Source organism: Gymnoscopelus microlampas (genome assembly GCF_963454915.1).
Source record: "Gymnoscopelus microlampas genome assembly, chromosome: 20".
Classification (NCBI taxonomy): Eukaryota; Metazoa; Chordata; class Actinopteri; order Myctophiformes; family Myctophidae; genus Gymnoscopelus; species Gymnoscopelus microlampas.
Window position 1 is genome coordinate 39,846,027 of NC_139957.1, and position 25,172 is coordinate 39,871,198.

At 42.5% G+C, this 25,172-nt stretch overlaps 1 protein-coding gene across 1 annotated transcript in view; it reads right to left on the minus strand.

Annotated features, from left to right (window-relative positions):
• Positions 1-25,172, minus strand: part of mapkbp1 (mitogen-activated protein kinase binding protein 1) — a 76,716-nt gene that overhangs the window by 29,299 nt on the left and 22,245 nt on the right. The window contains exons 3-9 of the mRNA XM_084044651.1: positions 18,158-18,220; positions 14,805-14,862; positions 10,379-10,549; positions 9,199-9,333; positions 8,502-8,684; positions 1,479-1,639; positions 160-370 (exon numbers count right to left, since the gene is read on the minus strand). Coding sequence (XP_083900777.1) covers positions 160-370; positions 1,479-1,639; positions 8,502-8,684; positions 9,199-9,333; positions 10,379-10,549; positions 14,805-14,862; positions 18,158-18,220 — 982 coding nt within the window. The remainder of the gene's footprint in view (positions 1-159; positions 371-1,478; positions 1,640-8,501; positions 8,685-9,198; positions 9,334-10,378; positions 10,550-14,804; positions 14,863-18,157; positions 18,221-25,172) is intronic.

Here is a 25,172-nt window from a genome sequence, read left to right on the forward strand (position 1 = left end):
GAATATTACTCCATTTCATAGGGTTGGTTCAGAAGATATAGAATGAATGTAAGTCAATGTAAATTCTAGAAAACCTGTAAATATGTGTGTGTATGCGTGTGCGTGTGTGTGTGTGTGTGTGTGTGTGTGTATGCGTGTGCGTGTGCGTGTGCGCGTTACCTCCAGACTCCAGACGCAGGCGGAGTGGAACAAAGCAGAAAAGATCTTCTTGGTCCTCCTGGGCTCCCGTACATCCCACACGTACACACTGTGGTCGTTGTACACGCACGACAGCCAGCCGCTGCTCGGGTCAAAGGTCACCGCCACCGTGTCCGGGTAGCCGCGCCCGTCCTCTTCTGACCCCGCCCCTCTGTGGGCGGAGAACAGGTGTCTGTGGGAGAGGGGGAGGGGAGATTCATTTAATCCTCCTGTTATTACATATCGTTGCTGTCGGGCAGAAACCTCTTATCTCCATATTTTAACTTTTTGCTTCTTTTTTGTGTGTAAATGAACGACCTACGTCGTGACTCGTCATACTACAGCGTCACACAAAAGTAGCAAAAATAGCCAATCTACAAGCTCACAACGTGCCGCATCTTGTAGATCTGCTATTTCTTTGCTATTTTTTAATTGGAATCCTGAAAAATAACAGTTTTGGACATTCTGTATTGAGGTTTCCACTACAAGCTCAAAATCTTTTGAGCTTGTAGTGACCACAGAGAGGAGGTGCTCTCCTCTCCTCCCCACACAGAGGAGGTGGACAGAGGATGAGTTGTTTACACATGAATAGACTGAATGAATACATGATAAACACACACACACACACACACACACACACACACACACACACACACACACACACACACACACACACACACACACACACACACACACACACACACACACACACACACACACACACACACACACACGCCTCTCTGACAATGTTTGTATGAATGAAAGTGTCTGTCTATCTGTGAATTTGCATGTCTGTCTGTCTGTCTGTCTGTCTGTCTGTAAGTGCGTACGTACAGTACATACGTACAGTGTGTAAGTAACAAGTCCCCTGGACTTTTTTGTGTTATCCTTTTTGCCTTAATGTCTGAAGAAGAAGAAACGTGATGTTTACATTTCTGACTAATAAAGTATTCAATCAATCAATATATGTATATGTACAGTATGTACTGTATGTATGTATGTGATGTGTATGATGAGTGTGCTTATTTAACCTTTATATAACCAGGTGTTTTGTAATTAGGCACTTTCTCAATTAGTTTGCTCTGCAAAGTGACTGCGTGTGTGAGTGTGAGCGTGTGTGTACGTGCGCCTATGTGTACCAACCCAGGTTCGGCCAGTGTGATGTCGTCTGTCCCCAGGCTGTGAGGTCGGGACAGGCTGTGTGTGTGTGTGTGTGTGTGTGTGTGTGTGTGTGTGTGTGTGTGTGTGTGTGTGTGTGTGTGTGTGTGTGTGTGTGTGCGCGCGCGCGCGTTCCAACCCACCCAGGTTCGGTCAGTGTAGAGATGTCTGTCCCCAGGCTGTGGGGTCGGGGCAGGCTGCAGATGAAGTGCAGGTTGGACGGGCTGAACGCTCGGATGATCCCATCAGCACAACCACAGAATATACACTCCTCCGTTACACACAGACTGGTGGCCTGGCGCGTCTGAGAGAGGACAGACAGACGGGTTAGACCGGCGGTGGTGAGGTGGGACGGGTAGACAGACAGACAAACAGACAGACAGACAGAGGGAGAAAGGGAGAGAGGGAGGGGTGTATGTATGTGTTTATGAGAGATGAGTGGGTGGGTGGCTTTTCCATCAATCTGTTTTGAAGTTGTGTTTAAGGTGAGCACCTGCAACTACAGCCTTCATCAAGCTACCTTGATAGAGGCTGCGGCTGAAACATCGGGTCTCTAGTGGTATTAAGACCCATCATACGTTGATATCAATAAAACCACTTAAACCCTCTATTCTTAGTAAAACGGACCCGAGTTCTAACTGTACTTGGCACACTCTTTTTTTTCACTCTACACCAAATCTCTTCGCCAAAAAAAAGCAAGTTCATAAGCTTGTAGATGCTGCAATTTTTTGGCAAACAGTACACTCACAGAACAGGGATGCTGGGAACAAAAAAAACAGAACAAACAATACACATTTATTGCATGTGCACCTGATTTTATCAAGTCTGCTACTTAGTTGTTTTTCTGGGTCAGCATAGCTACTTACAGCCACCAAAAGACTGATGGCTGTGTGTGTAAAAACCTTCAAAAGGATTAGCAGACCCAGGGTCACCTGGCCCAGCCAGAGGACCTCCCCGGCCAAGTCCCCAACAAGACATGGCCCGCTGCCCCGCACCAGCCTCTCCCTGCTCCAAAAGTCTGGAGTCCCTGCATGGTCCCAAAATACCACCATTGTCCCACAGAAAACAACACCTCTCCCGTCTGACTCTGAGCGACTTAACACCAGCCACCATGAAGTGCTTCGTTCAAGCAGCTTGTCAAAGAGCCCACATCACCTCCTCCATAATTTTGTTGACTAAGATTTTGATATTTAGTTGACTAAGACTAGACTAAGACTAAACCATTTCAGATGACTAAAATAGGACTAAAACTAAATGGTGTCTTATTCAAAAGAATAAGACTAAATCAGAATTTGCTGTAAAAATTAACACTGCCACACACTACACCAGTGGTTCTAAAACTATTTTGTGCCAAGGACCCCCAAAATGATATGTATTTTGCCGTGGAACCCCCCCCCCCCCCCTCATCTGAAAATGTTTTGTACCAGGGACTCCCAGATGAGAAGATTTCTGTTAAAAAAAACAAATCAAGATCATTCAAAAGTTTTCAAACACTTTCAAGATATTTCAAAAATATTCAAAAATAGCAGATGTACAAGCTCGCAGCGCGGCACGAAGTGACGCGCTGTGAGCTTGTAGATCTGCTATTTTTAAAAAGCCACAGTAACACATTTATCTGGGGACCCCCCTGGTTCTCTATATACGTTGATTACATACTGTACACATACAGAGATTCCCTGCATTTATTGTAAAGAAGAAGATACTGCCCTCTCTCTCATAACGACGTGACACGTTGATAGCTTGTAGAGCAGTTCTTTTTTTGGCAAGCAACACCATCGTACTTCCGAGGATAAATTAGGCTCGTCATATTTTGCTTACCGCTGTGGTTAGAATTGCAGACGGAGGATGTGTTGGATAGAATCCAAACCACCCACAACTTGCCACAACAACATAACTGCCGTATATTCAGCTACAAAGCAACTTCCTATGCCATTGTTCGGAATGTTCAGAGTCAGACACTGTGAAGACGGACCTTTCACTTGGAACGTCTAGAGAGCCTTCTCTGCGGGTTCAAAGAGCCTTCTGCGGGCTCAGAAAGTGTTCTGCCGGTTCAGAAATGGCTGTTTTCGAACTACAAGAGCTATGTGAAACCATGCTGTTTAATAAGGCATTTCACAGGTTCAGGATTTGTTTCCACGCGCCACGACTTCTATAAGAACCTTTAATTTGGGCCTTGCTCAGGAGGTGGTACTTAACCCTGAGTTCTTGGAACCCAGAACTGAGAACTTATATGCTTTCAAAAAAACAGCTTTGTCGAGCATCTATACGAAACAATCGTCCCGTGTTTGGGGGAGTGTTATATTGGTCACTGCATGTACTGCTACGGGCTGGGGCGGGAGGAGTAGTACTAGGAAGCAGTGTTGATTTTGACAGCAAATTTTGATTTCGTTTTAGTCGTAGTCTTTTGAATAAAACTCTATTTAGTTGTTGTCATATTTTAGTCATCTGAAATGTTTTACTGTTAGTCTTGTTTTAGTTGACATCATAAGATTTTAGTCGACTAAATCTACAGTTGATTTAGTCGAATAAAATGAATTCTGGCGGTGCCTTGATGGCGTCGTAATGGCTGATTTTACACTTGCATGCTGAAAATAGCCTATCTACAAGCTCACAACGCGCCGCGCTGCGACGCGTTGTGAGCTTGTAGATCTGTGATTTTCAGAGCGCAACACCCGAGCGTAACCAAACATAAAATGACTCGTCTTAGTTCTAATGGATCTCTTCTCCACTAGCCCCTCCCTAATATTATAGTCTCGTTTTTAATTGTTGACGAAATTGTCAATATATTTAGACTTAGTTTTATCATAGCTTACTTTTTATTTAGTTTTCGTCAGTGAAAAAAGGTAGTCAACGAACATTTTTCATCATAGTTTTAGTCGACGAAATCAACTAAAACTGGTAGGAGGGAGGCTCTATGTCTTCAATGGCAGTGCTAAATGGACTGAGAATATATGAAATACTGTATATCAGGGGTCTTCAACAGGGGGTCCTCAGAGTTACTACAGGGGGTCCCCCAAATCTTTGTGTGACATGATTATTTGTTCTTACATTAACCACTCCAACCCTAGTTTCCCTGTTCTGAGGAGAACTTTAGCCAAAAATAGCAGATCTACAAGCTCACAACGCCTCGCACTGCGAGGTGTTGTGAGCTTGTAGATCGGCTATTTTTGGCAAAGTGTTATACAGTAGGTGTGTAGAGGGAAAAATAGCAGCAAAAGTTTATCTGAAACACAATTTTATACAATATAGAGGGGGTCCCTGCTTCATCCCTCTCTCAGCTAGGGGGTCCTTGGCCTGAAAACGTTGAAGACCCCTGCTGTATATGAATCGATTAAATGTGTTTTGTGTGTGTGCATTGTGTGTGTGTTGTAGTTGAATTAGAACAGTCCTGATGAAGTTGATAACCACTTTACAGAGACCAAACATGTTGTGTAAACTCTCCCTTTCCGTTCGCTCCATCATCCTCTCATTGTCTCTGTCCTCCTCTCTCTCATTATTTGTCAACTCCCCCGCTTTCCCTGACTTCTCTGTTTCATTCATTCACTGCTCTCTCTCTCTCTCATAAAGGCTGATTGTTCATTGTTCTGTCTGCCAGTCGGGTCCACCTCCACTGACCCATTTTACACACACACACACACACACACACACACACACACACACACACACACACACACACACACACACACAGCCTCTTTCTCAGAATGTGCCTTCATTCCATCTCTTCGTGACTCCACCCACTCCAGCCAGCTCCTTGACCTTTGACCCCCTTTCTGTGTTTTTCTACATTTCACCTACAATTCAAATGTCCCCCCCGGACCCCCTGGACCCCCCAGACCGGCCCCAAACCACAACACAACACAACAATGCCACACAGAAACAATTACAGTTTCACCTGAACTTAACCTCTTAAACCCCATATGGTTGAGCGGAGTCCCTCAGGGGTCTACACTAGTGTCTATTCTGTTTTCTGTTATTGTGGGGAAAGCTTTCGCTGAAAATAGCCGATCGATAGGCTTGTCGATCGGCTGTTTCAGCTAAAGCTTTCTGGGGTGGGGTTTAACTCATTGAGTGCCATTGACGTGTTTCACGTGTTTTATCCGCAATGGCGCAACGTGCCAATGACGCGTTTGACGTGTTTTTGAAAAAAAATGTGGGTGGAAACCTCATGTGTCAAACTGTTACTTTTCAGGATTCAAATAAAAAAATATGAAATAACACAAAAAGTAAGAATATGGAGATTAGAGGTTTCTGATAGCAACGATATTTGACTAAGGGTGCGTTCGGAAATGCGCACCGGGAGCGCACTCACGTATTAGTTTGTGTTGACCAGTGCACTCAGTGCTATATATCCGAACGCATCCTAAATGGTGAAGGTTGTGGTTGACGTGGTGCACTGTGAAACCATCCAATGAGGTGTGAGGTTGACTGGTGAGATGACAAAGGGAGTCAGTCAGTTCAGAAGCAAGTTTTTAAATCATGTACGTCAATATGGACGCTTCCATTTGATAATTTGGAACAAAGATTACACATGAGACTCATCTAAACTGACCCTTTGTTTCAGGTAGTGTTCTTAAGACTGTCTTGCTGAAGTGACTATACCTCACATCATGTTATTTGATCTTATAAAATGCCTAGCTTTTATTTGGGGTTTAAAGGGACAAGCCATACCTGCCCTAGGGCATATAAGTTGATATGACAGTAGCTGACCACCAGTCAGCTCATACATGATGAACGGTCAACATGAGCGGGCTCACTCCTTAAGGAACACAACATGTCAAACATTTGCATTGATCAAATGTTATTTTCCGTCTTAGCGGCTAAATAATACTAAACTGGGTTATACTGGGTAAAGAAAGTCTTAGTCGACCAATAGTCATAATGATTAATCAACTAATTCAGGGGTATTTTCAGGACAAGGACCCCCTAGCTGAGAGAGAGATGAAGCAGGGACCCCCACTATATATTGTATAAAATTGTGTCGCAGATTAAACTTTACCATAGATTTTACAGATAGCGTTATAGTCGTGTTTGACAGCACTGTCAACGTGTAGAAAAGTATGGGGGAAAAAAAGCTGAAACTAATCTAAAACTAAATATTGGTTGACAAAGAAAGACCAAACCGACTGATTAATCGATTATTCAACTCCAAGGGGACAGGCCTAATATGACATACTGGAGGTGTCCCCTCAAAAGTTGAAGAATAGATTCATCTGTGTGATATATAAACTAATGACATACGCCGGCAACGTTTATCCAACACAGGTTGAATAAACTCCTCTGGCAATTATCAAAATTCCCAGGTTGATAATCTATATCTTCGATCTCACTTCATCTCTAGGGCTGTCACGATTACAAATTTAAAGTGACGATTAATCATCACTCAAATAATTGCGATTAATGATTTAATTGTGTTTCTGTCCTTGAAAATGAATGGAACATTATGATTAAAAATTACATATCTGTTTGGCTTTTAGCTTTCGTAAACAAAAGTTGCACAGGGCAGATATGACAACACATATTTAATTACTTTATACTTAAAAATAAACATTAATAGTGGAAATAGCCGATCTATAAGCTCAAAACGTGTCGCGAAAGATCTGCTATTTCCACTATTTTTTGGAAAATATATAATTTTAAAATAATATTTTTTAACAAGGAATTGATAATGACGATTATGCAAAAATAATTGCGATTAGACGATGATGTAATAATTGTGACAGGCCTTCATCTCATGTCATGACAACAGTTTAAATATTAAAGTGTGCGTTGCTGAAGTGACTGAGTCTAAAAGATGAGATGTTTGAGATGCTGTCGTTCTGACTGACTTACTGTGATGTGGTCGAGTTTCTGGGAGCAACACAGGAGCAGGGAACAGAGGTACTCACGTTAGAACGGCGGGGCAGGTTCAATTCACGGTAAAATTCCTCAAGGTGGGGTAAGTGATATTCTTTTGTTAAAGTAAGTGTTAAATAGGTCGATATTCTGATAGTACTCATTGCTATAGAGTGTTTGTTCAGTAGCACTAGTCTTCCTGTCTCTACAGCTCTTTAGTATACAGAAAATTAATGTTCAGGCCGGGCAGAAGAGAGAACTCACACAGGATACAGATTAAACAAGAGAAATTGGAAGTGATGACACAAAGAAATGAGCAGACACAATTGGAACTGGAACAGTATAAAAATGAAACTGATAAATGGGTACACTCTCCTGATTGGATAAAATTTGCAAGCCACCTGAAAATGTATTTTCTGTTTATTAAAGAACTGGTGAGACAGGGAGACTCCTGTTAATGAGCAAACACTCTGTAGCAATGATTACTATCAGAATATAACGCGTTAACCTTTTAACAAAACACTTCAAGTTTTAACCAACAAAAAGTATCACTTACCCTTGATACCCTTTAAATGAACACTGAGGATTTTACTGTGTGCATTCATAGAATCCAGCTACATGCAGTAGTATCATCGGTTCATGTTCCATTGATGTCAGTGTGTTTCTCAAATGTTAATTAACGTGAATTACTTTGAGATCAAATGACTCAAACTAAGTCATTTACTTTCCCCCAGCAACAACAAACTGACTCACCCATAGACCCACCAACATCAACTAAATAACAATAAGTAGGATATCGACTCTGTCGGGTGGAATCCTTGTATGTCCAAAACTGTTACTTTTCAAGATTCAAATTGCAAAAATGCATGCTAAAATAGCAGATCTATAAGCTTGAAACGCGACGCAAGCTTGTGGATCTGCTACTTTTGATGCTTTTGTGTGACGCTGTAGTAATGATCAAGTAGGGCATTAGCTGTAGTATGAATTAGTAGGGCATTATTAATTATTACACAAAAAGTTAGGATATGGATATAAGAGGTTTCTGCCCGACAACAACGATATAACTGATTGAGCAATTAACTAAAGCGGAAAACACACTCCGTCCGACGTCCTAACGTTTCTTCGGAAAGGGAGGTGATATAACTACAAATTGACGTCATTCCGACCTTCTGATGGGAGGTCACAGAACGTTTTTCTCAGAAGTCGCGCACCTCCAGATGTACCGACTCTCCAAACTATAGTTCGTAAAAGCCTGTCCGAACCCTGACGTCGGGAAGGAAGTACGTATTGCGCTTAATTCAAGTGGATTTATAATTGGATGACTGGCTTTTTACCCGTAGCTCCACCCATTTGTCCAGGAGGCGTCGGTCGTTGAACTCGCAGAGGAGGCCGGACGACGTGATGCAGAAGGTGGAGCTAGCGTAGCGGCCACGCCCACACGCCACGTCGCTGAAGAAGTTGTTCCGGAGCTCCCCCAACAGGCCGGAGCGGCCTAACAGAGGAACTGTAGCATTCAACTGAGAGAGAGAGAGAGAGAGAGAGAGAGAGAGAGAGAGAGAGAGAGAGACATAGAGAGAGAGACATAGAGAGAGACACACACACAGAGAGAGATATAGAGAGAATAAAAGCAGAAAAATATATGTCAATTGTCATTCAGAGAGCAAGAGATATTGAGAGAATAAAAGCGGAATAATATATTGTATTTGTCGTTCAAGGTACAGAGAGAGAGAGAGAGATGTAAACGTATGTTTTCTCATGCCAATAAAACCCCTTTGAATTGAGAGAAAGAATGAAAGTAGAAAAATATGTTTCAGCTGTTAGCTAAGGAGCATATGGTTGGCGCAGGGATGAAGTTACTCTTAATGTGTTAGATGTACTGTGTGTGTGTGCGCGTGTGTGTGAGTGAGTGAGTGAGTGAGTGAGTGAGTGAGTGAGTGAGTGAGTGAGTGAGTGAGTGAGTGAGTGAGTGAGTGAGTGAGTGAGTGAGTGAGTGAGTGTGTGTGTGTGTGTGTGTGTGTGTGTGCGTGTAACCTTGGAGGTCTTGGTATCCAGGTACCAGAACTTGACGTGGCGGTTGCCGGCGGTGACGAAGTAGGAGGAGTCATCGGAGAAGGAAACAGCCGTCACCTTGCTGGACACCTTATTGGCTGCTACCACCACATTTTTCTAGACAGACAGACAGACACACACACACACACACACACACACACACAGTATTTATTTTATTTGTGTCCACATACATGAAAAGCACAAAATGCAAAGACTTGATATTGTATTTTATATGTTTATAATAGGTTGTGGACAATAAAAGCATTGCCACAGTTACGTGACGCATAACACTGTTTTTTTTTATTTTTGAAAAATGTGTCAGGTGCAGGATTCAAAAAGGTCAGAGTAAGCATTGTGTAATAAAAACTCAACAAAAGATACAATTTAAATAATATATATATATATATATATATATATATATATATATATATATATATATTCAGTTACTGTTGGACAATTAACGAGAAAAACGAAAACGAAGGGCATTTTGTCTATAATTTCAGTCCGTTTTAATTACGCTTTTTAAACACACATTACAGTTTCAGTTAGTTGTCGTATTTTTTTATATTCTACTTTTTATTTAGTTCAGTTAGCGAAAATGTATTTTTCAATTTTAGTTTTCGATATTTCGTTAGTTTCCGTTAACCCATTAACTCATCCCAGCGCCAGAGTTTTTTTCAAAGTAAAAAAAAAGTGCTTAGGAAGCGATATACAGCCTTTTTCAGTTATAAGTTAAACAAGGAGTGGATGGAGCTGCAAATCTTCGGATAAGTATATCTTGGGTTCTGAAAATGTTTTTCAAAAATGTTTTTTTTTTACTATTTTTTCAAAAACACGTCATTGGCACGTTGCAGCATAGCATGTGAAACGCGTTAATGGCACTCAATAAGTTAAGACCCGAGGCGATTCTTAAAAATGTTTTCTAAATCCTAAAAGTTTTTTTTTTTAAATCAAAACATTTTTTTTTCAATATTTTTCAAAAATAGCAGATCTACAAGATCATAGCGCGGCACTCGGTGCCGCGCTATGATCTTGTATATCTGCTATTTTTGAATAGCCAAAGAAATCTAAAGTGACACAGATGCGTTCCAGGTCTTAATGGGTTTTAACTATAATAACCTTGGTGCTGGTATCAGTTAGTCAGTCAGTCATTCGGTGTTACCTTCCAGTACCAGACGTTGACCATCATGTCGTGCTGGTATCCCACGCTGATGATGTATTTGCTGTTGGGAGAGAAGGACACGCAGGCGATGCCATACTTGTGTTCCTGTAGCTCTGCCACCTGCACGCGCTCAGTGACCTCCCACACGCGCACAGCAGGCATGTGACCACTCTGCAAGACACCCACGGGACAGGACAGGAGAGAGTTAACAACCCGTCGTGAGCTGCACAAACATACACCATTATTAGTGATATAGATATACACACGTAGCACACGTATATAATTCCATATACGAACACCACACTACGTTTTTCTTTTTTTATTTGCTTTTTCCATTTTTAAATACAAATACATTGACCACTATCATAACAGAAGACACAAAACAAAACAAAACATATAAAAAAAGAGCCAAAAAACAACCACTATACACCAAAACAACATTGAACATTTTTGAAAAATCTTGAAAGTGTTTGAAAAATCTTGAATAATTTTCAATTAAAGAAAAAGTTTGAGAACTACTGATTTAGAGCAGGGATCTACAAGCTCACAACGCCTCCGCGCTGCGAGGCGTTGTGGGCTTGTAGATCTGATATTTTTGGCAAAGAGGTATATAGGTGTAGAGGGAAAAAAGAGCAGACCAAGTAAACAAAAAATATTGTTTACTTGGTATATTCTGAAACACAATGTTATACAATATAGAGGGGGTCCCTGCTTCATCTCTCTCTCAGCTAGGGGGTCCTTGGCCTGAAAACGTTGAAGACCCCTGATTTAGAGGACATTTGTAGAAGTGTCAGTTCTTAATGGGTTAAATAAACAGACAGACGAAAGACAGTTTAACCAGTAGGCAGACAGACATACTGTAAGATCAGATAACACTTTATTGAGCACCAGAGGTAAATGCAGGTGTCATTTTAGCAACCCGGTTGAAACACAGGAGAATCAGAATCAACTTTATTGTCACATCACAGGTTTACAGGCGTGAAACAGCGGGTGAAATTCATTTTTGTGCAAGCTCCATCCAGGAGAAGTTCAGGTAAGAGTGAAAGCCAAGATAAAAAGAAAAAAAATGATTATGGCACTACATTTCTGCAATGGGGAATTCATTTATATGATGACAGTGTATCATAACAAGCATAATACAGTATGTCAAGGTTCGGCACTATATACATCCTAGTAGTCCATGCGCAAGAGTCAGTATTCAAAACATCAATAGTCAGTAACAGAGGACGCAGGTCTTATGGGGGTTAAGGCTGGGGCTGATGGCTCCTGACATGAGGTCTCATCATGGGGGGTTGGATTGTCCAATCAGTTGAAAAAACAGCTTCGGCTTGTTTGCACGTTCCCCTGAACAGCAGTGCTTGAATGTTGGTAGCCAGTTGACACACACACACACACACACACACACACACACACACACACACACACACACACACACACACACACACACACACACACACACACACACACACACACACACACACACACACACACACACACACACACACGCACACGCACACGCACACGCACACACACGCACACACACGCAGTTGGCCTGTAGCCTAACTTCCAGACTGCCCTTGGTCGGCGCCAACTACCACCTTCAACTCCTTCTGGACAGCCTTGACCTCCTCTGCGTTCCCTCTGCCATGAAGCCCTCTTCTTCTTCTTGTTCAACCGGGCTTTGATGGCCCCCATTGATCCAGAAAGAATGTTGCTGAGGAAGCAGCTTTTTGGTGTTACAAACTCTCCTTACAGAACGTGATGTAGCCCAAAACACAATGGGAGAGTCCACTGACTGACATCATCTAAATGGGTCCAAGATCTGTTGTTTCCTCTGCACAGTAAAATCCTCTGTATTAATTCATCCGTACAACTCCAAGACTGTACAAATGGAACCAACTGGACCCTTAACAAGGTCCATTTGGTTCCATGTTCCATGTTCCACTCTTGGGAGTGTAGAAACGGACACGCCTGTAGTGGACCACCTGCGTACCGGGGTACTGGGATGCTTGGATGCGTGGAGCCTGGCAGACAGCACAGCATGCGAGTGCAGGGGAGCTTGAGCAGACTGCCGACCACACAGTCAACACCTGTCCCCTGTATAGACCTCCTGTATAGACCATCTTCTGTCCCCTGTATAGACCACCTTCTGTCCCCTGTATAGACCATCTTCTGTCCCCTGTATAGACCACCTTCAGAGGAGGGCCTCTTCCAAGTGGGACCAGAGATGAGGGGGGCGTGGCTTCTAGTTTGACATTTGATGCAGATTCATGAAAGATTACAAAAAAACACTGATGAACAGGCTTGTACGTTGGTACGGTGATACACTGGCGCGCTGGTTCTCTGGTCCATTGGTACACAATGGTAGTCTCAACAGGTTGTGGTCAGCGAGGGGGAAGGGCTCCTTAATGTTGGCAGACAGCCGGTCCAGGAGGTCATGCCGGGTACCTTCTGTCACAACTCTCTGTTCCCTCTGTTCTCCTCTTCTTCATCTAGACTCTTCATTCTACCTCTATCTGTGTGTTAAACCATTAATGCTTCAATCATTCTACCTCTATATCCATCTGTGTGTATGTCATTCATGCATACATACATATAAAAATACAACTGCACTGTCCTATATGGTGCCCTGTAGTTTTACTTACTAAACTTTTACATGAATGTGTGTGTGTGTGTGTGTGTGTGTGTGTGTGTGTGTGTGTGTGTGTGTGTGTGTGTGTGTGTGTGTGTGTGTGTGTGTGTGTGTGTGTGTGTGTGTGTGTGTGTGTGTGTGTGTGTGCGTGTGTGCGTGTGTGTGTGTGTGTTTAAAGAGCTGTGGTGATAAAGGAAAGAAGCAGGAGCTGGTTTTATGAGACATGTTCTAGAGAGGGAACATGTGCTGAAGGGGAAAAACATTCTGAGGGGGAAAAAAAAGCCCGCTGGTGCTGTGCCAGGGAACCAGTGATCCTTCTCATTGAACCGGCTCCCGTGTATTAACCCGTTGGAGAGTCAGACCATTGCGCCAGTGGTTCTCAAACATTTTCATGTCAAGGACCCACAAATTGATATGTATTTGGCCACGGACCCCTATCTCAAAATATTTTGTTCCAGGGACCCCCCCAGAAGCAAAGATTTGAGTTGAACAAAAATATACATATTGAAAGATTTGCACATATTTTTCAGGATTTTTCAAAAATAGCAGACCTACAAGCTCATAGCGCGGCACTCGGTGCCGCACTATGAATAGCCAAAGTATGAAATATGGCTAAAGTGGTTAAAATGATTGTGAAGCTATATAAACAAATTTTGCTGGTACCCCCCCATGGACCCCTGGGGGTCCCCGGACCCCACTCTGAGAACCAACGCATTACACAACTGGATGTGGTACGCAGCTGGGCTGCCATGGAAACTGTGAGCACACAGATGTGTGTGTGTGTGTGTGTGTGTGTGTGTGTGTGTGTGTGTGTGTGTGTGTGTGTGTGTGTGTGTGTGTGTGTGTGTGTGTGTATACATTTATATTACTATACTTGTGTGGACCAAATGTTCCCACAAGTATAGTAGCAGATTATGAGAAATAAGACGTAAGGACAGATTGGGCTCAGTTGTTTCCCCCTCCCTTTGGAACTCACTCCCATCTCACATCAAAGCCGCCCCCCACCCTTGCCCTGTTCAAAGCCTCCCACCAAAACACACCTTTTCAGACTCACTTTCCCCGCCTATTTCATATCCCTCTTTTTCTGCCTTTTAATTTAAATGTTTTTCTTTGGTTAGTTTTTTGCCTTTTTAACAAGTTATTCTCTCAATGAAGTCGTTTATTGTATTTGTTTGTCTAAAGCGACTTTCAGTACCAAGAAAAGTGCTATATAAATTGGATGTATTATTATTATTACTAGACCAAACCCGTGGGGGGGATATGCGCACCTGATCTGGCAACCCGGGAGCCAGCGAACACAAAATCGCTAATAAACAGCTGAGATTTCGTGTAATCGTAAAACGGGCTTCGCTGTTAGCTCTTAGACTGCCAGAGTTTCTCTAGAACAGTCTGTAGCCTCTGCCAGGGGTTTAAATGGTAAAACATAGGAAAAATGTTATTTTTTTGTCTGTTTATTTTTTAACATTGAAGTGAATGGAGCAGCAACTTTTTGGAAAATGTTATCTCCTGGTTCTTTGTGACGAACATAAAAACGGAAAAACCCCAAAAATAAAGAAAAAATGTAGATTTTTTTTTTTTGCCAAAAATGTTTATAAACGTTTTTGGCAGGCAATAGCTAAATTCTCAAAAACTTTTATAAACGTTTTTGGCAGGTAATGAGTTAAGTGCACATGGTAAGGGTCAATGGCTGTGTGCAAATTCAGATCAATTGCTCCAGCCACTGAGGAGAACCGGGCAGAACAACAGGTTTGTCAAATTATAGGAGGATAGTGTGTATGTGTATCAGTCTCTCACCTCTCCTGTTACTATGTACTTCCCATCTGGAGAGAAGGATAGAGTGGTGATGGTTTTCCTGAAGAAAGAGAGAGAGAGGAGTTTCATTGGTCAATTACATTGACCCAGATTTCATCCTCTGCATTCCAGACATCCTAGGTTCTAGGTCAGTGTCTGCTCAAGGGCACTGTTGAAACCATGCCAGCAAGAGCCGGCATCGAACCGGAGACCTTACCGGAGTACCAGGTACATAAGAATAACATTTATAGTAAAACCGTAATATAATAAAAGTACAAAATAAAAATGTTGTTGTACATACAGTGGTGGCGTTTCTTTTTAGTTTATAATAATATAATCGTTCATTGAATTAAATTAAATTAAGACCTGGAACGCATCTGTGTCACTTTAGATTTCTTTGGCTATTCAAAAATAGCAGATATACAAGCTCATAGCACGGCACCGAGTGCCGCGCTATGAGCTAGTAGATCTGCTATTTTTGAAAACATTTTTTTTTAGATTTCTTTCAAGAAATATTTTTTTTAAGAATTGCCTCAGGTCTTAATGGGTTAATCATAATCGAGGCAAAAGTTTGAAATAATCGTGATATTTGATTTGAAGTCGTATCGCCCATAGCGCTGCTTTGCACTGTAATAAATCAACATTCACAACACGTGATTTCATTTTAAACATCAGCACCGCCGTTCCACATTTCAGAGCCGCTCCTTTTTTTTATTTATCCACTCGTGCAAAACAAACAGCGCCTGCAGTGCATTTCTTTTGTGGAGGGTTGAGCTCCAGTCACACAGACGCAAGACGTCACCAGAGGACTTTTCTTCCTTCTTTTCAGAAAAGGCTCTGGACATGATGTGTGAGAGCACTATGAGAGACATAATAAGGCTCGCACGCGGCTCAGTGAAGTCATGCTAGAGTTGGAACCTAAAAGAACACCAAGAGGTACTGCTGGGTGAAATACGATCATGCAACCCAGATATCCAATGCTCTTCTCAAGCTGGAGAAGAAATGTTATTTTCTAACGTAGATGAACTTGACGGCGCAAAGCCGATATAATTCATGCACCATAAAACACTTAATGTACACATAAAACACTGTTTAATAGTGGTTATTAGGGGTGTGCCGATACACTAATTCCATGAAACGATACGATATTGGGCTCACGACATCGATACGATATCGATACGATATATGGCACTTTTTTATTATGAAAATATATGGGGGGGGGGGGAGCAAATGCAAACAAATATTTCTGTTTTGCATTATTCAGAAACTTATTCAGAGCAAACTTGTAGCTTTTCAGCTACAATAGCCATTTTGAATCCAAATAGGTTAATAGTGTGACACCTGACCCGAAAAAAACCCCAACATGTTGTCACCCTTTTCACCTCGGGGCTGTTTGCATGCCTGATTATTATTATTGAAAAAAAAACAATATATTTTTTTTCAAAACGATAATTTTCCCCCCCAAAACGATACATATCGTCACAAAAACGTATCGCGATATATCGCGGGACGATATATCGCGGGACGATATATCAGCACACCCCTAGTGGTTATTGATGTTAGATACCATTTTGGAGTGGTTATTAATGTTAAGATAACAATGTTTTAGCTCAGTGGCCTTGTGGTTAAGAGAGTCCACCCTCACTGAGATCGGGAGGTCGGGGTTATAAAATTGGGACCCAATGCCTACCTGGTTGGCATTCAGCATCAAGGCTTGTATTGGGGGTAAGTCCTTGCGACATACTAGCAGGGGTTGACACTAAGGTCTCAGAGGCACTTGCCCGTCGGACAAATATCTAAATAGCTATGAATATGACTATGGGTAGTCATGTTATTTTATATTTTCAAGCGTAGCAACAGTGAAAACAGCACATTATACAGTAGGCCAACAGTGCCCTTATTTTACATTCCACAGACCAGAAGACACTTACTTTCCCATAACTTGTCAATGTGCTCTTATTTTGAAGTCCACCGACTGGAAGTCAAGGGTTTACGTTTGTCTGCCTTGACACGTGCTAAGCTTTGACCGTTCAATAACCCATTAAGACCTGGAACGCATCTGTGTCACTTTAGATTTCTTTGGCTATTCAAAAATATCAGATATACAAGCTCATAGCGCTGCACCGAGTGCCGCGCTACGAGCTTGTAGATCTGCTATTTTTGAAAAAAACATAAGGAAGGCTTTATAAGCTGCATTCTTGTATTTTCACGCGTCGGCCAGGGACTAAGGAACATGCGACAAAAGTCTGCGGGTGTTTTTTTTTTAATTATATCGCGGGTGGGATGCATGCAGCCGTGCTCATCTCACGCACATGCCCGCCCGTAGTAGAGTTAAATAGTAGCAAAGTCTTTTCTACTGGGAAAGATGGCTTGAATGAGCTGAAATTGAAACAACACTTTGTGAGCTTGTAGTTTCTCCGGAGTTCACAAGAGCCACTGCACTGTAGAGAGTGTGTGTGTGTGTGTGTGTGTGTGTGTGTGTGTGTGTGTGTGTGTGTGTGTGTGTGTGTGTGTGTGTGTGTGTGTGTGTGTGTGTGTGGGGAGGGAAGGAGAGAGCGAGAGAGAGAAGCGGGGACAGAGTGATATGGCCACGTTCAGATGTTTAGACAGATATCTCATATTGTGTTTATAGTGAACTAAAGATGGTTGTGTCCCCACTCAAACTAGCAGTTGCCCAGTCGGGCGACTTATTGTAAGTCGCTTTGGATAAAAGCGTCTGCTAAATGACTGTAATGTCATGTAATGTAACCCGGAAGCATATTCCGCCTGCCCGCTAGTTTTATTTACCTGCCTCGGGCAGCCGTTAGCGTCAACCCCTGTACTAGCCTCATGTCCAGGGGGTGTACTTGTACATCATAGCTGGGGGATGAACTTCAAGCACATCAAGCTGCCTCACGCTACAGAAACAGGAGATAGGCTCCTGAACTGATTGATTGATTGAATACTTCATTTAGAAGAAAAAAGCACATGAAAGTAGAGTTTAAATACAAGGTCAACTAAATAGGATTGAAAAGCCCATGAAAGCCTGATGGCTTGTTTCAAATGGGGTTCCCATGTACTCAATTCATAGAGAGTACTCAATTCATAGTGAAATGGGCCACATTGCTCGGCAAGGCTTACTTACTTACTGTTTTGTAGTGGTTATTACATTTAAGTACGGTTTTCTAGTGGGTATTAATGTTAGGTACTGTTTTGCAGTGGTAGACTATACAGTTAAACATGATGGTCCTATATGGCCTTTATCCGACGAAGGTCACAGTGACATAGTGACGCAATTGGCTGTTGAGTGTAAGCAGAGGGACATGTGATTGGCTGTGGAGTGTAAGCAGTCAGTGTGCCGTGCGATTGGTTGTTACCTGCAGTTGTTGAGGATGTGATGTTGTTTGTTCTTCTTGGGGTTCAGTAACACCACCACACACCTGGAAAACACACATTTGAAATATTTATTTATGTCCTCATAATAAGAAGTACAGGATGTACAAAGGACATAAACACTGCCAGTGCAGTCAGATAAAGGGAAAACAGGCAGTTACAAAGTGCATGTAAAGCAGAGCATTGTTACATACAAAAAAAAGATGGCACACACACACACACACACACACACACACACACACACACACACACACACACACACACACACACACACACACACACACACACACACACACACACACACACACACACACACACACACACACACACACGTTATATTACTTGACACATTATTAAAGGCAGTCATGTTTCAGACAAATCAGTCACGTGACACAGAGAAGTGCTCATCTCAAGATAATGAGTCACTGACCTTAAGTCTGTGGACATACTGGACCACACACTCCCACACACTCCCACTGGCCAACAGTCCTCTACTGTTGTACTGGGAGCTGACCAGTACAACCACAGTCCTCTACTGTTGTACTGGGAGCTGACCAGTACAACCACAGTCCTCTACTGTTGTACTGGGAGCTGACCAGTACAACCACAGTCCTCTACTGTTGTACTGGGAGCTGACCAGTACAACCACAGTCCTCTACTGTTGTACTGGGAGCTGACCAGTACAACCACAGTCCTCTACTGTTGTATTGGGAGCACAACAGCTTTGGACATATGAGGTTTCCAACCGACAGAGACGATATAGACGGGATTCAAAGTCAGTCACCATTATGTTCTCATGTTACTCCTTGTGCGTCCATTTGTCTGTCTGTCCTTTTGAGAGCATTGGTTCGCAAACAATGGGCCGGGACCCACTCCAGAGGGTCCGGGTCACGCAACCATTTTTATGGGTTGTGAGAACAAATCTTAAAGAGATCAAAGAAGAGTCGCCGATGCCAATGATTTATTGAGGATCTTTTGAGAGAATAATTTTTTTTAACAGCGGATTTACTTGTGAATACATCTTCCCTTTTTACTTTTTTCAAAAGAATTACAGATACTGGAAGTTCTTAACTCTTTGACTTTAACGAGATTTCTCGTCATATTTTGCCAAGGCTCACACTGCCAATGACGAGTATGACGAGATTTTGTGCTAGATGGCGCTGTTCGCTAACACATGAGTGACCATTTCATTCTCAGTCACACGTGATCGCAAGATCTCCTCCACCATTCACTTCCTTGTTATTCGATTTGGAAAAACACCTGTATCTCGCCTCCCTGGATTTCCTCTGCATTTTTGACGAGAGATGCTACATTCAACGGCCTATAACTAGCGAACGAGGGGTCGCAATGATTTTCTTTTTCTTTTTGCGGAAGCACAGAGAAACCCTCCGTGTTTAGTCAGTTGATATTTTTTTTCTTCCATAAATTACAAAATGAAAAACTTGAAATTGTGACAGTCAGTCAGTCAGTCAGTCAGTCAGACAGTCAAGTACAGTAGGTTGTGTGTGAACTTGATAACCAGGGTTCACATTTCATATTGACCACGGTGGGTGACAGACGAATAAACAAGGACGTAACCAACTTCACACCACAGGCACTTCCTGCGCAGTAACACAACACTCTGACATCACACCTCAAACACACACACACACATACACACACACAACGGGGACACTGTGACATCACTTACACAAACTTCTTTGATGTCACAGCAGCAACACAGGGAGAGAAGGTGAGATGTTCTCTGACCTCATTTGTGGAATACAACAGGTGTGTGTGTGCGAAATGCATGTTTCAATTTGTCATACTGTACTACAAACATCCTGTAACACAAAAGGTACACACACACACACACACACACACACACACACACACACACACACACACACACACACACACACACACACACACACACACACACACACACACACACACACACACACACACACACACACACACACACACACACACACACACAGTGAATATACTGTATCTAGAAGTTCACATCGTAACACATTCTCGTGCAGTGCTCTGGTCTCGCGCCGCTAGTTTGCGCACTGTTTGCACATTGAGTAATATGCGCAGTCGGCTCAAGTTGGGTGTGAAATGGCCGGCCTCTCCAAAAGGAGGGCTAAACAATTACTGTAGCAAGGCACTGCTCAATATCAGCTATTATAGGAAGCCGCTCAATTTGGAGGAGGCGTTGTTTCCTTTACCCATGATTGTTGATGTCTGCTGTGCTTGACAAGTATGCCAAAGCAAAGCAAAGTTTGTTGTTTACCCAGGGTGTCGGACTAAGCACGAAGCTTGTTTCCAGCCGGACCCTGCATGGAAGCCTTGCTCAAGGGCTATTCAGCGGTGATTCATGATTGATGTGATGAATTGGGGAATCGAACTAGGGACCTTCCGGTATCAAGGCCGCCCCTCTAACCACTAGGCCACCGCTGCCAACATTAACAACAACATGTAACAATGTTCTGCCTTATATGCACTTTGTAACTGGCTGTTTTCCAATTTTCTGACTGCACTGGCAGTGTTTATATCCTTTGTACAAGGCATTCTTGTACTTCTGTTTATGTGGACATAAATATTTCAAATGTAAGCTTTCGACCTATAATGACATGTTCAGAATAGGGAAAGTGATTAATGGTTATAAACCGTCCGTTTGAAAAACATTGTGTGTGTGTGTGTATGTGAAAGCTTTCACCTATAATGACATGTTCAGCATGTGGAAAGTGATTAATGGTTATAAAGTGATAAAGATTTAAATGTACCATTTAGAATTATGGCCGAATGTCAGTGACTCACCCACCAGGACTACATTTGCACTGCTGCTACAGGAACCCAGTACAACTAAATGTGAGTAAATGTAGTCAATCTGGTAGGAACATTTTATTTCATATACACTCTGGAGAGATCTGCTGTGCAGCGCGGCGTCGTGTGTGTAGTACATAAATTGCCTCAGTCTGCAAAACCTTGCAATTTGTGAAGCATGCAGAGCTAGCATATTGATTCAGATCATACCGTTATTGCGAAACACGCTTTTATTCTGGCGAAGAGACATCGTTTGGAAATTAAAATCTCACAGGCGTCTCGACCGGCCGTCGCGGCTTGTCAACTTCCTAAAGTGCCTCAATACAAGGCTCCTGACTTTCCTGAGGCACGAGACCATGAGTATAAGGCAGCTGTGACAAAGGGACAACCGCCCCCCCTGTCCCCTCTATGATGAGCTGAGACAGAGGGACATGGGGACGCATCTGTGTAACCACTTTATCCATATTTTATGCTTTTGGCTATTCAAAAATAGCAGATATACAAGCTCATAGCGCGGCACCGAGTGCCGCGCTATGAGCTTGTAGATCTGCTATTTTTTTTTAAATCGTGTTTTTTTTTTGCAAATCTTTGAATATATATCTATAAAGCAATTAAGCAATTGTTTTTTACTCAAATCTTTGCTTCTGGGGGTCCCTGGAACAAATTTTTTTGAGATGGGGGTCCGCAGCCAAATACATATCGTTGTGGGGCTCCTTGACACTGACACTGATATTATCGCAACATAAGTGTTTCAGAAAACTGTTTTAAACTGATTTAGATGACATTTGTAGAATCCCCAGAAGCAATAATATTTTAGTTAGAAATGCTCGCTTTAAATATATGTATATTCAAAGATTTGCACAAAATTGTTCACGATTTTTCAAAAATAGCAGATCTACAAGCTCATATCGCGGCACTCGGTGCAGCGCTATGAGCTTGTAGATCTGCTATTTTGAATAGCCCAACGAAATCTAGAAATTTCACAGATGCGTTCCAGGTCTTAAAAGGGTTAAGCCCTCCTGTCTCCTCTATGATGTATTTATTACTGGTTATGTGACAACCCTGAGGTTGTCCTTTGTGTCGTCTGATCTTGTGCTGGTGTTTCAGAGTGAGTGGAGGTGGAGTAAGGAGATCTGGTGCACTCTAATATCAGTGGTTCTCAAACTTTTTTAATTTCAACAGCCCCCATGACTCTGACCCGAAAGGGTCCGTTTGGTTCCATTTGGACCCCCTCAAGGAACTCCGAGGGTCCCTGGACCCCACTTTTGAGAACCACTGCTCTATATAAAAGGCTTTGTCTCTCTCTCCATGCGGCACCAAGAGAGCACTCTACTTAATTTTTCACTCATCCTCAGATTAGATTACCGATTTGATTAGGTGTCCATTATCATCCACTAGGGAAAATCATTGTGTTCAGGTCAATACATTCATTCAAGACAACAAATACATATACAGTACACTCACAGCCTTTCCACACACCGCAGACATTACTGAATCTACAGACTTACATGTGTCATTCCTGAGTTTCGTTATGTTTACGTTGGCAAAAACAACATATTTTAACGGTGAAGTTTGCCTGAGCTTCCTCCTTTGTTACAAGATGAGCCGCTTGTAACATATACTTCATTGTGGCCTTTACTGTCGTATAGTTTATTGATGTGTCTATTGTTTTCCACTAGTTTTTTACTCTTTACTGGTGTAACAACCAGAATTTCCTCCCTGTGGGATTAACCCAGGCCGAGTCTACAAATGCCTTCTAAATCAGTGGTTCTCAAACTTGTTCCGTAATTCAAAATTATTCAACATTTTTCAAACGCTTTCATGATTTTTCAAAAATGTTCAAAAATAGCAGATGTACAAGCTTGTATATCTGCTATTTTCTTATCTAAAATGACACGCATGCCGGTTTTAATGGGTTAATAAAATGACACACACACACACACACACACACACACACACACACACACGGATGAGTATTGCTGACAGTAGCTCACTGTAAGAAGCTAACGAAGCCTACAGCAGTCAATTATGCGACACCTTGTAACACAACACAACACTACCACACAACACAACACATCAGAACACAACTCAACACACTAAGGCCGGAGGATTCGACTACAAATCAATATCAGGATTCTTTCTAACTTTTGCCTCGATCACAGCATAGTGAAAATAGCCGATCTGCAAGCTCACAACGTGTCGCCATGTACAGCAAAGTACTGTATAATGCACGGCTTACTGTAAGTGGTTAATCAGACTAATTGATTAAGTCAATTATACAAAAATCTACTAGAATCGTTTCGTGTCGAGTCAAATGTAAATAAATTATCACAAATAACCCTGCTTCTAAATGAATTGATTAACCTACATGAGCAAGGTTAAGTCGGTTAGAGGTTCTACATTTCGGTTAATTGCCCAGCTCTACAACACACAACATACCACCTAAATACATTACACACAAAGAATACAACACAACAAACATCATGAGTGATCTCCCTACTCTTCCATTCCTTGCCATTAACTCTCTCAGTCAGGAGAGGGAGACAACAGACATAAAACTTATGCATTGTAGCTTTAACACATCATGCTGTGACTAGATTCATTAAACCCATGTTGCTTTTGTCTTTGTGTGAAGGTTAGGTAGTTTTGTTCCTCGAGTGTGTGCTCCTAAGGCAGCGCTTAGTCCTGGGCAGCCTGCTACGGTCCCCAGCAGCCATGTAATCGCCTATCACCTCGATTTAAAAACGCAAACATTGCAATATCAGTTTTATAGATATCAACTTGCCCTAATACACACAAAGAGCAGATATCAGTATCTAAGCCAAATATTGTCCCTTCTAGATTGAAACAAGAATTGCACAGCTTGTATGCCACGATGCACGATGATGGAGTCAAAACACTGAAGACGACTTTGGTTTACCTATTGAAAATACAGCATATCCCATTACAACCTGGTCTTTCCCTGCTCAGTGGCTAATACAGATAATTTTATGCAAACTTCTGGGGACAATGTACTGAACCTTAGTTCCACTAGGCCTGTGCCCGGCGGGCATCGGCCTACTTGGGAACGATGCAAGTTGGGAACAATGAAAATAGGGAAAGATGACTGAGACCGAGATTGTTTTGCAATACCCGTTGTCATAGCACCCGTTTTAACGGAAAAGTGACTGACAAAAAATAAAGTGAAAAGTGGACTGACTAACTAATCAAATGGCAGGTGTGGGGAATTAGGCCTGGTGTGAGGAATTTGCCAAATCAAGCTAAGGCTGGGGTTACCATGGCAATCAATTGGCTCATTTGGGCCACGGCCAGAGCCTTTTCTGGTGGTTCTGGACAACCGCTTATCCGTCGACGCCCGGCACTGCACTTCCTCGGGTCGTCTGCGACGTGTGTGTCGAATTTGAAGTCGTGGGTCGAATGGTTCTCGATATTCTACAGACGTACATACAGACTCTCAGTGCATTTATTGCAAGATATCCCCTTCCCCTGAACTTAACTGATCTAACCTCAACACGAACCCTAACAGACACAGTATATGCCTAACATCAACCCCAAAGTCTACAAAACTCAGTCAAATCTAATAGGGGGGGCCGGACACACACACCAATTATGTCTCTAATTAAACATGCACAGTCCCAATTAACTGGTGTAACGCCTAAGATTTTACCCAAAACGTGGCCCGTTAGGAACAAACACATTATTCACTCTTTCTCTCTCACTCACACACACACACACACACACACACACACACAAATGCACACACACACACACACACGTACACACACTGCAGTATGCAGTAGCCAGCTGTGTAGAGGAACATGCATGTAGTCAGGTACTCGCTGTACCTAAAGGACACACACACTGCAATGCAGCACACAGAGAGAGAGAGAGAGAGACAGGGAGAGAGAGAGAGAGAGAGAGAGAGAGAAGGGGTTTTGGGGGTCTGCAGTAAAAAGGGGAGTGGTCCATCATCTCTCTCTGTCTCCTTTCTCTTTCTTTCAGTCTCTCTCTCTCTCTCTCTTTCTATACCTCCTCTGCCGTTCTCTCGGTCATGTGCTCCCTCTTTCTCTCTCTGTCGTCATGCATATGTTTTACTCCCTCCATTTGTCCTTCCCCTGTATATTCTCTCCCTCTATCTCTCTCCCTCCCTCTCTCTCTCTCATCCCTCACTTCTACAACCACTTT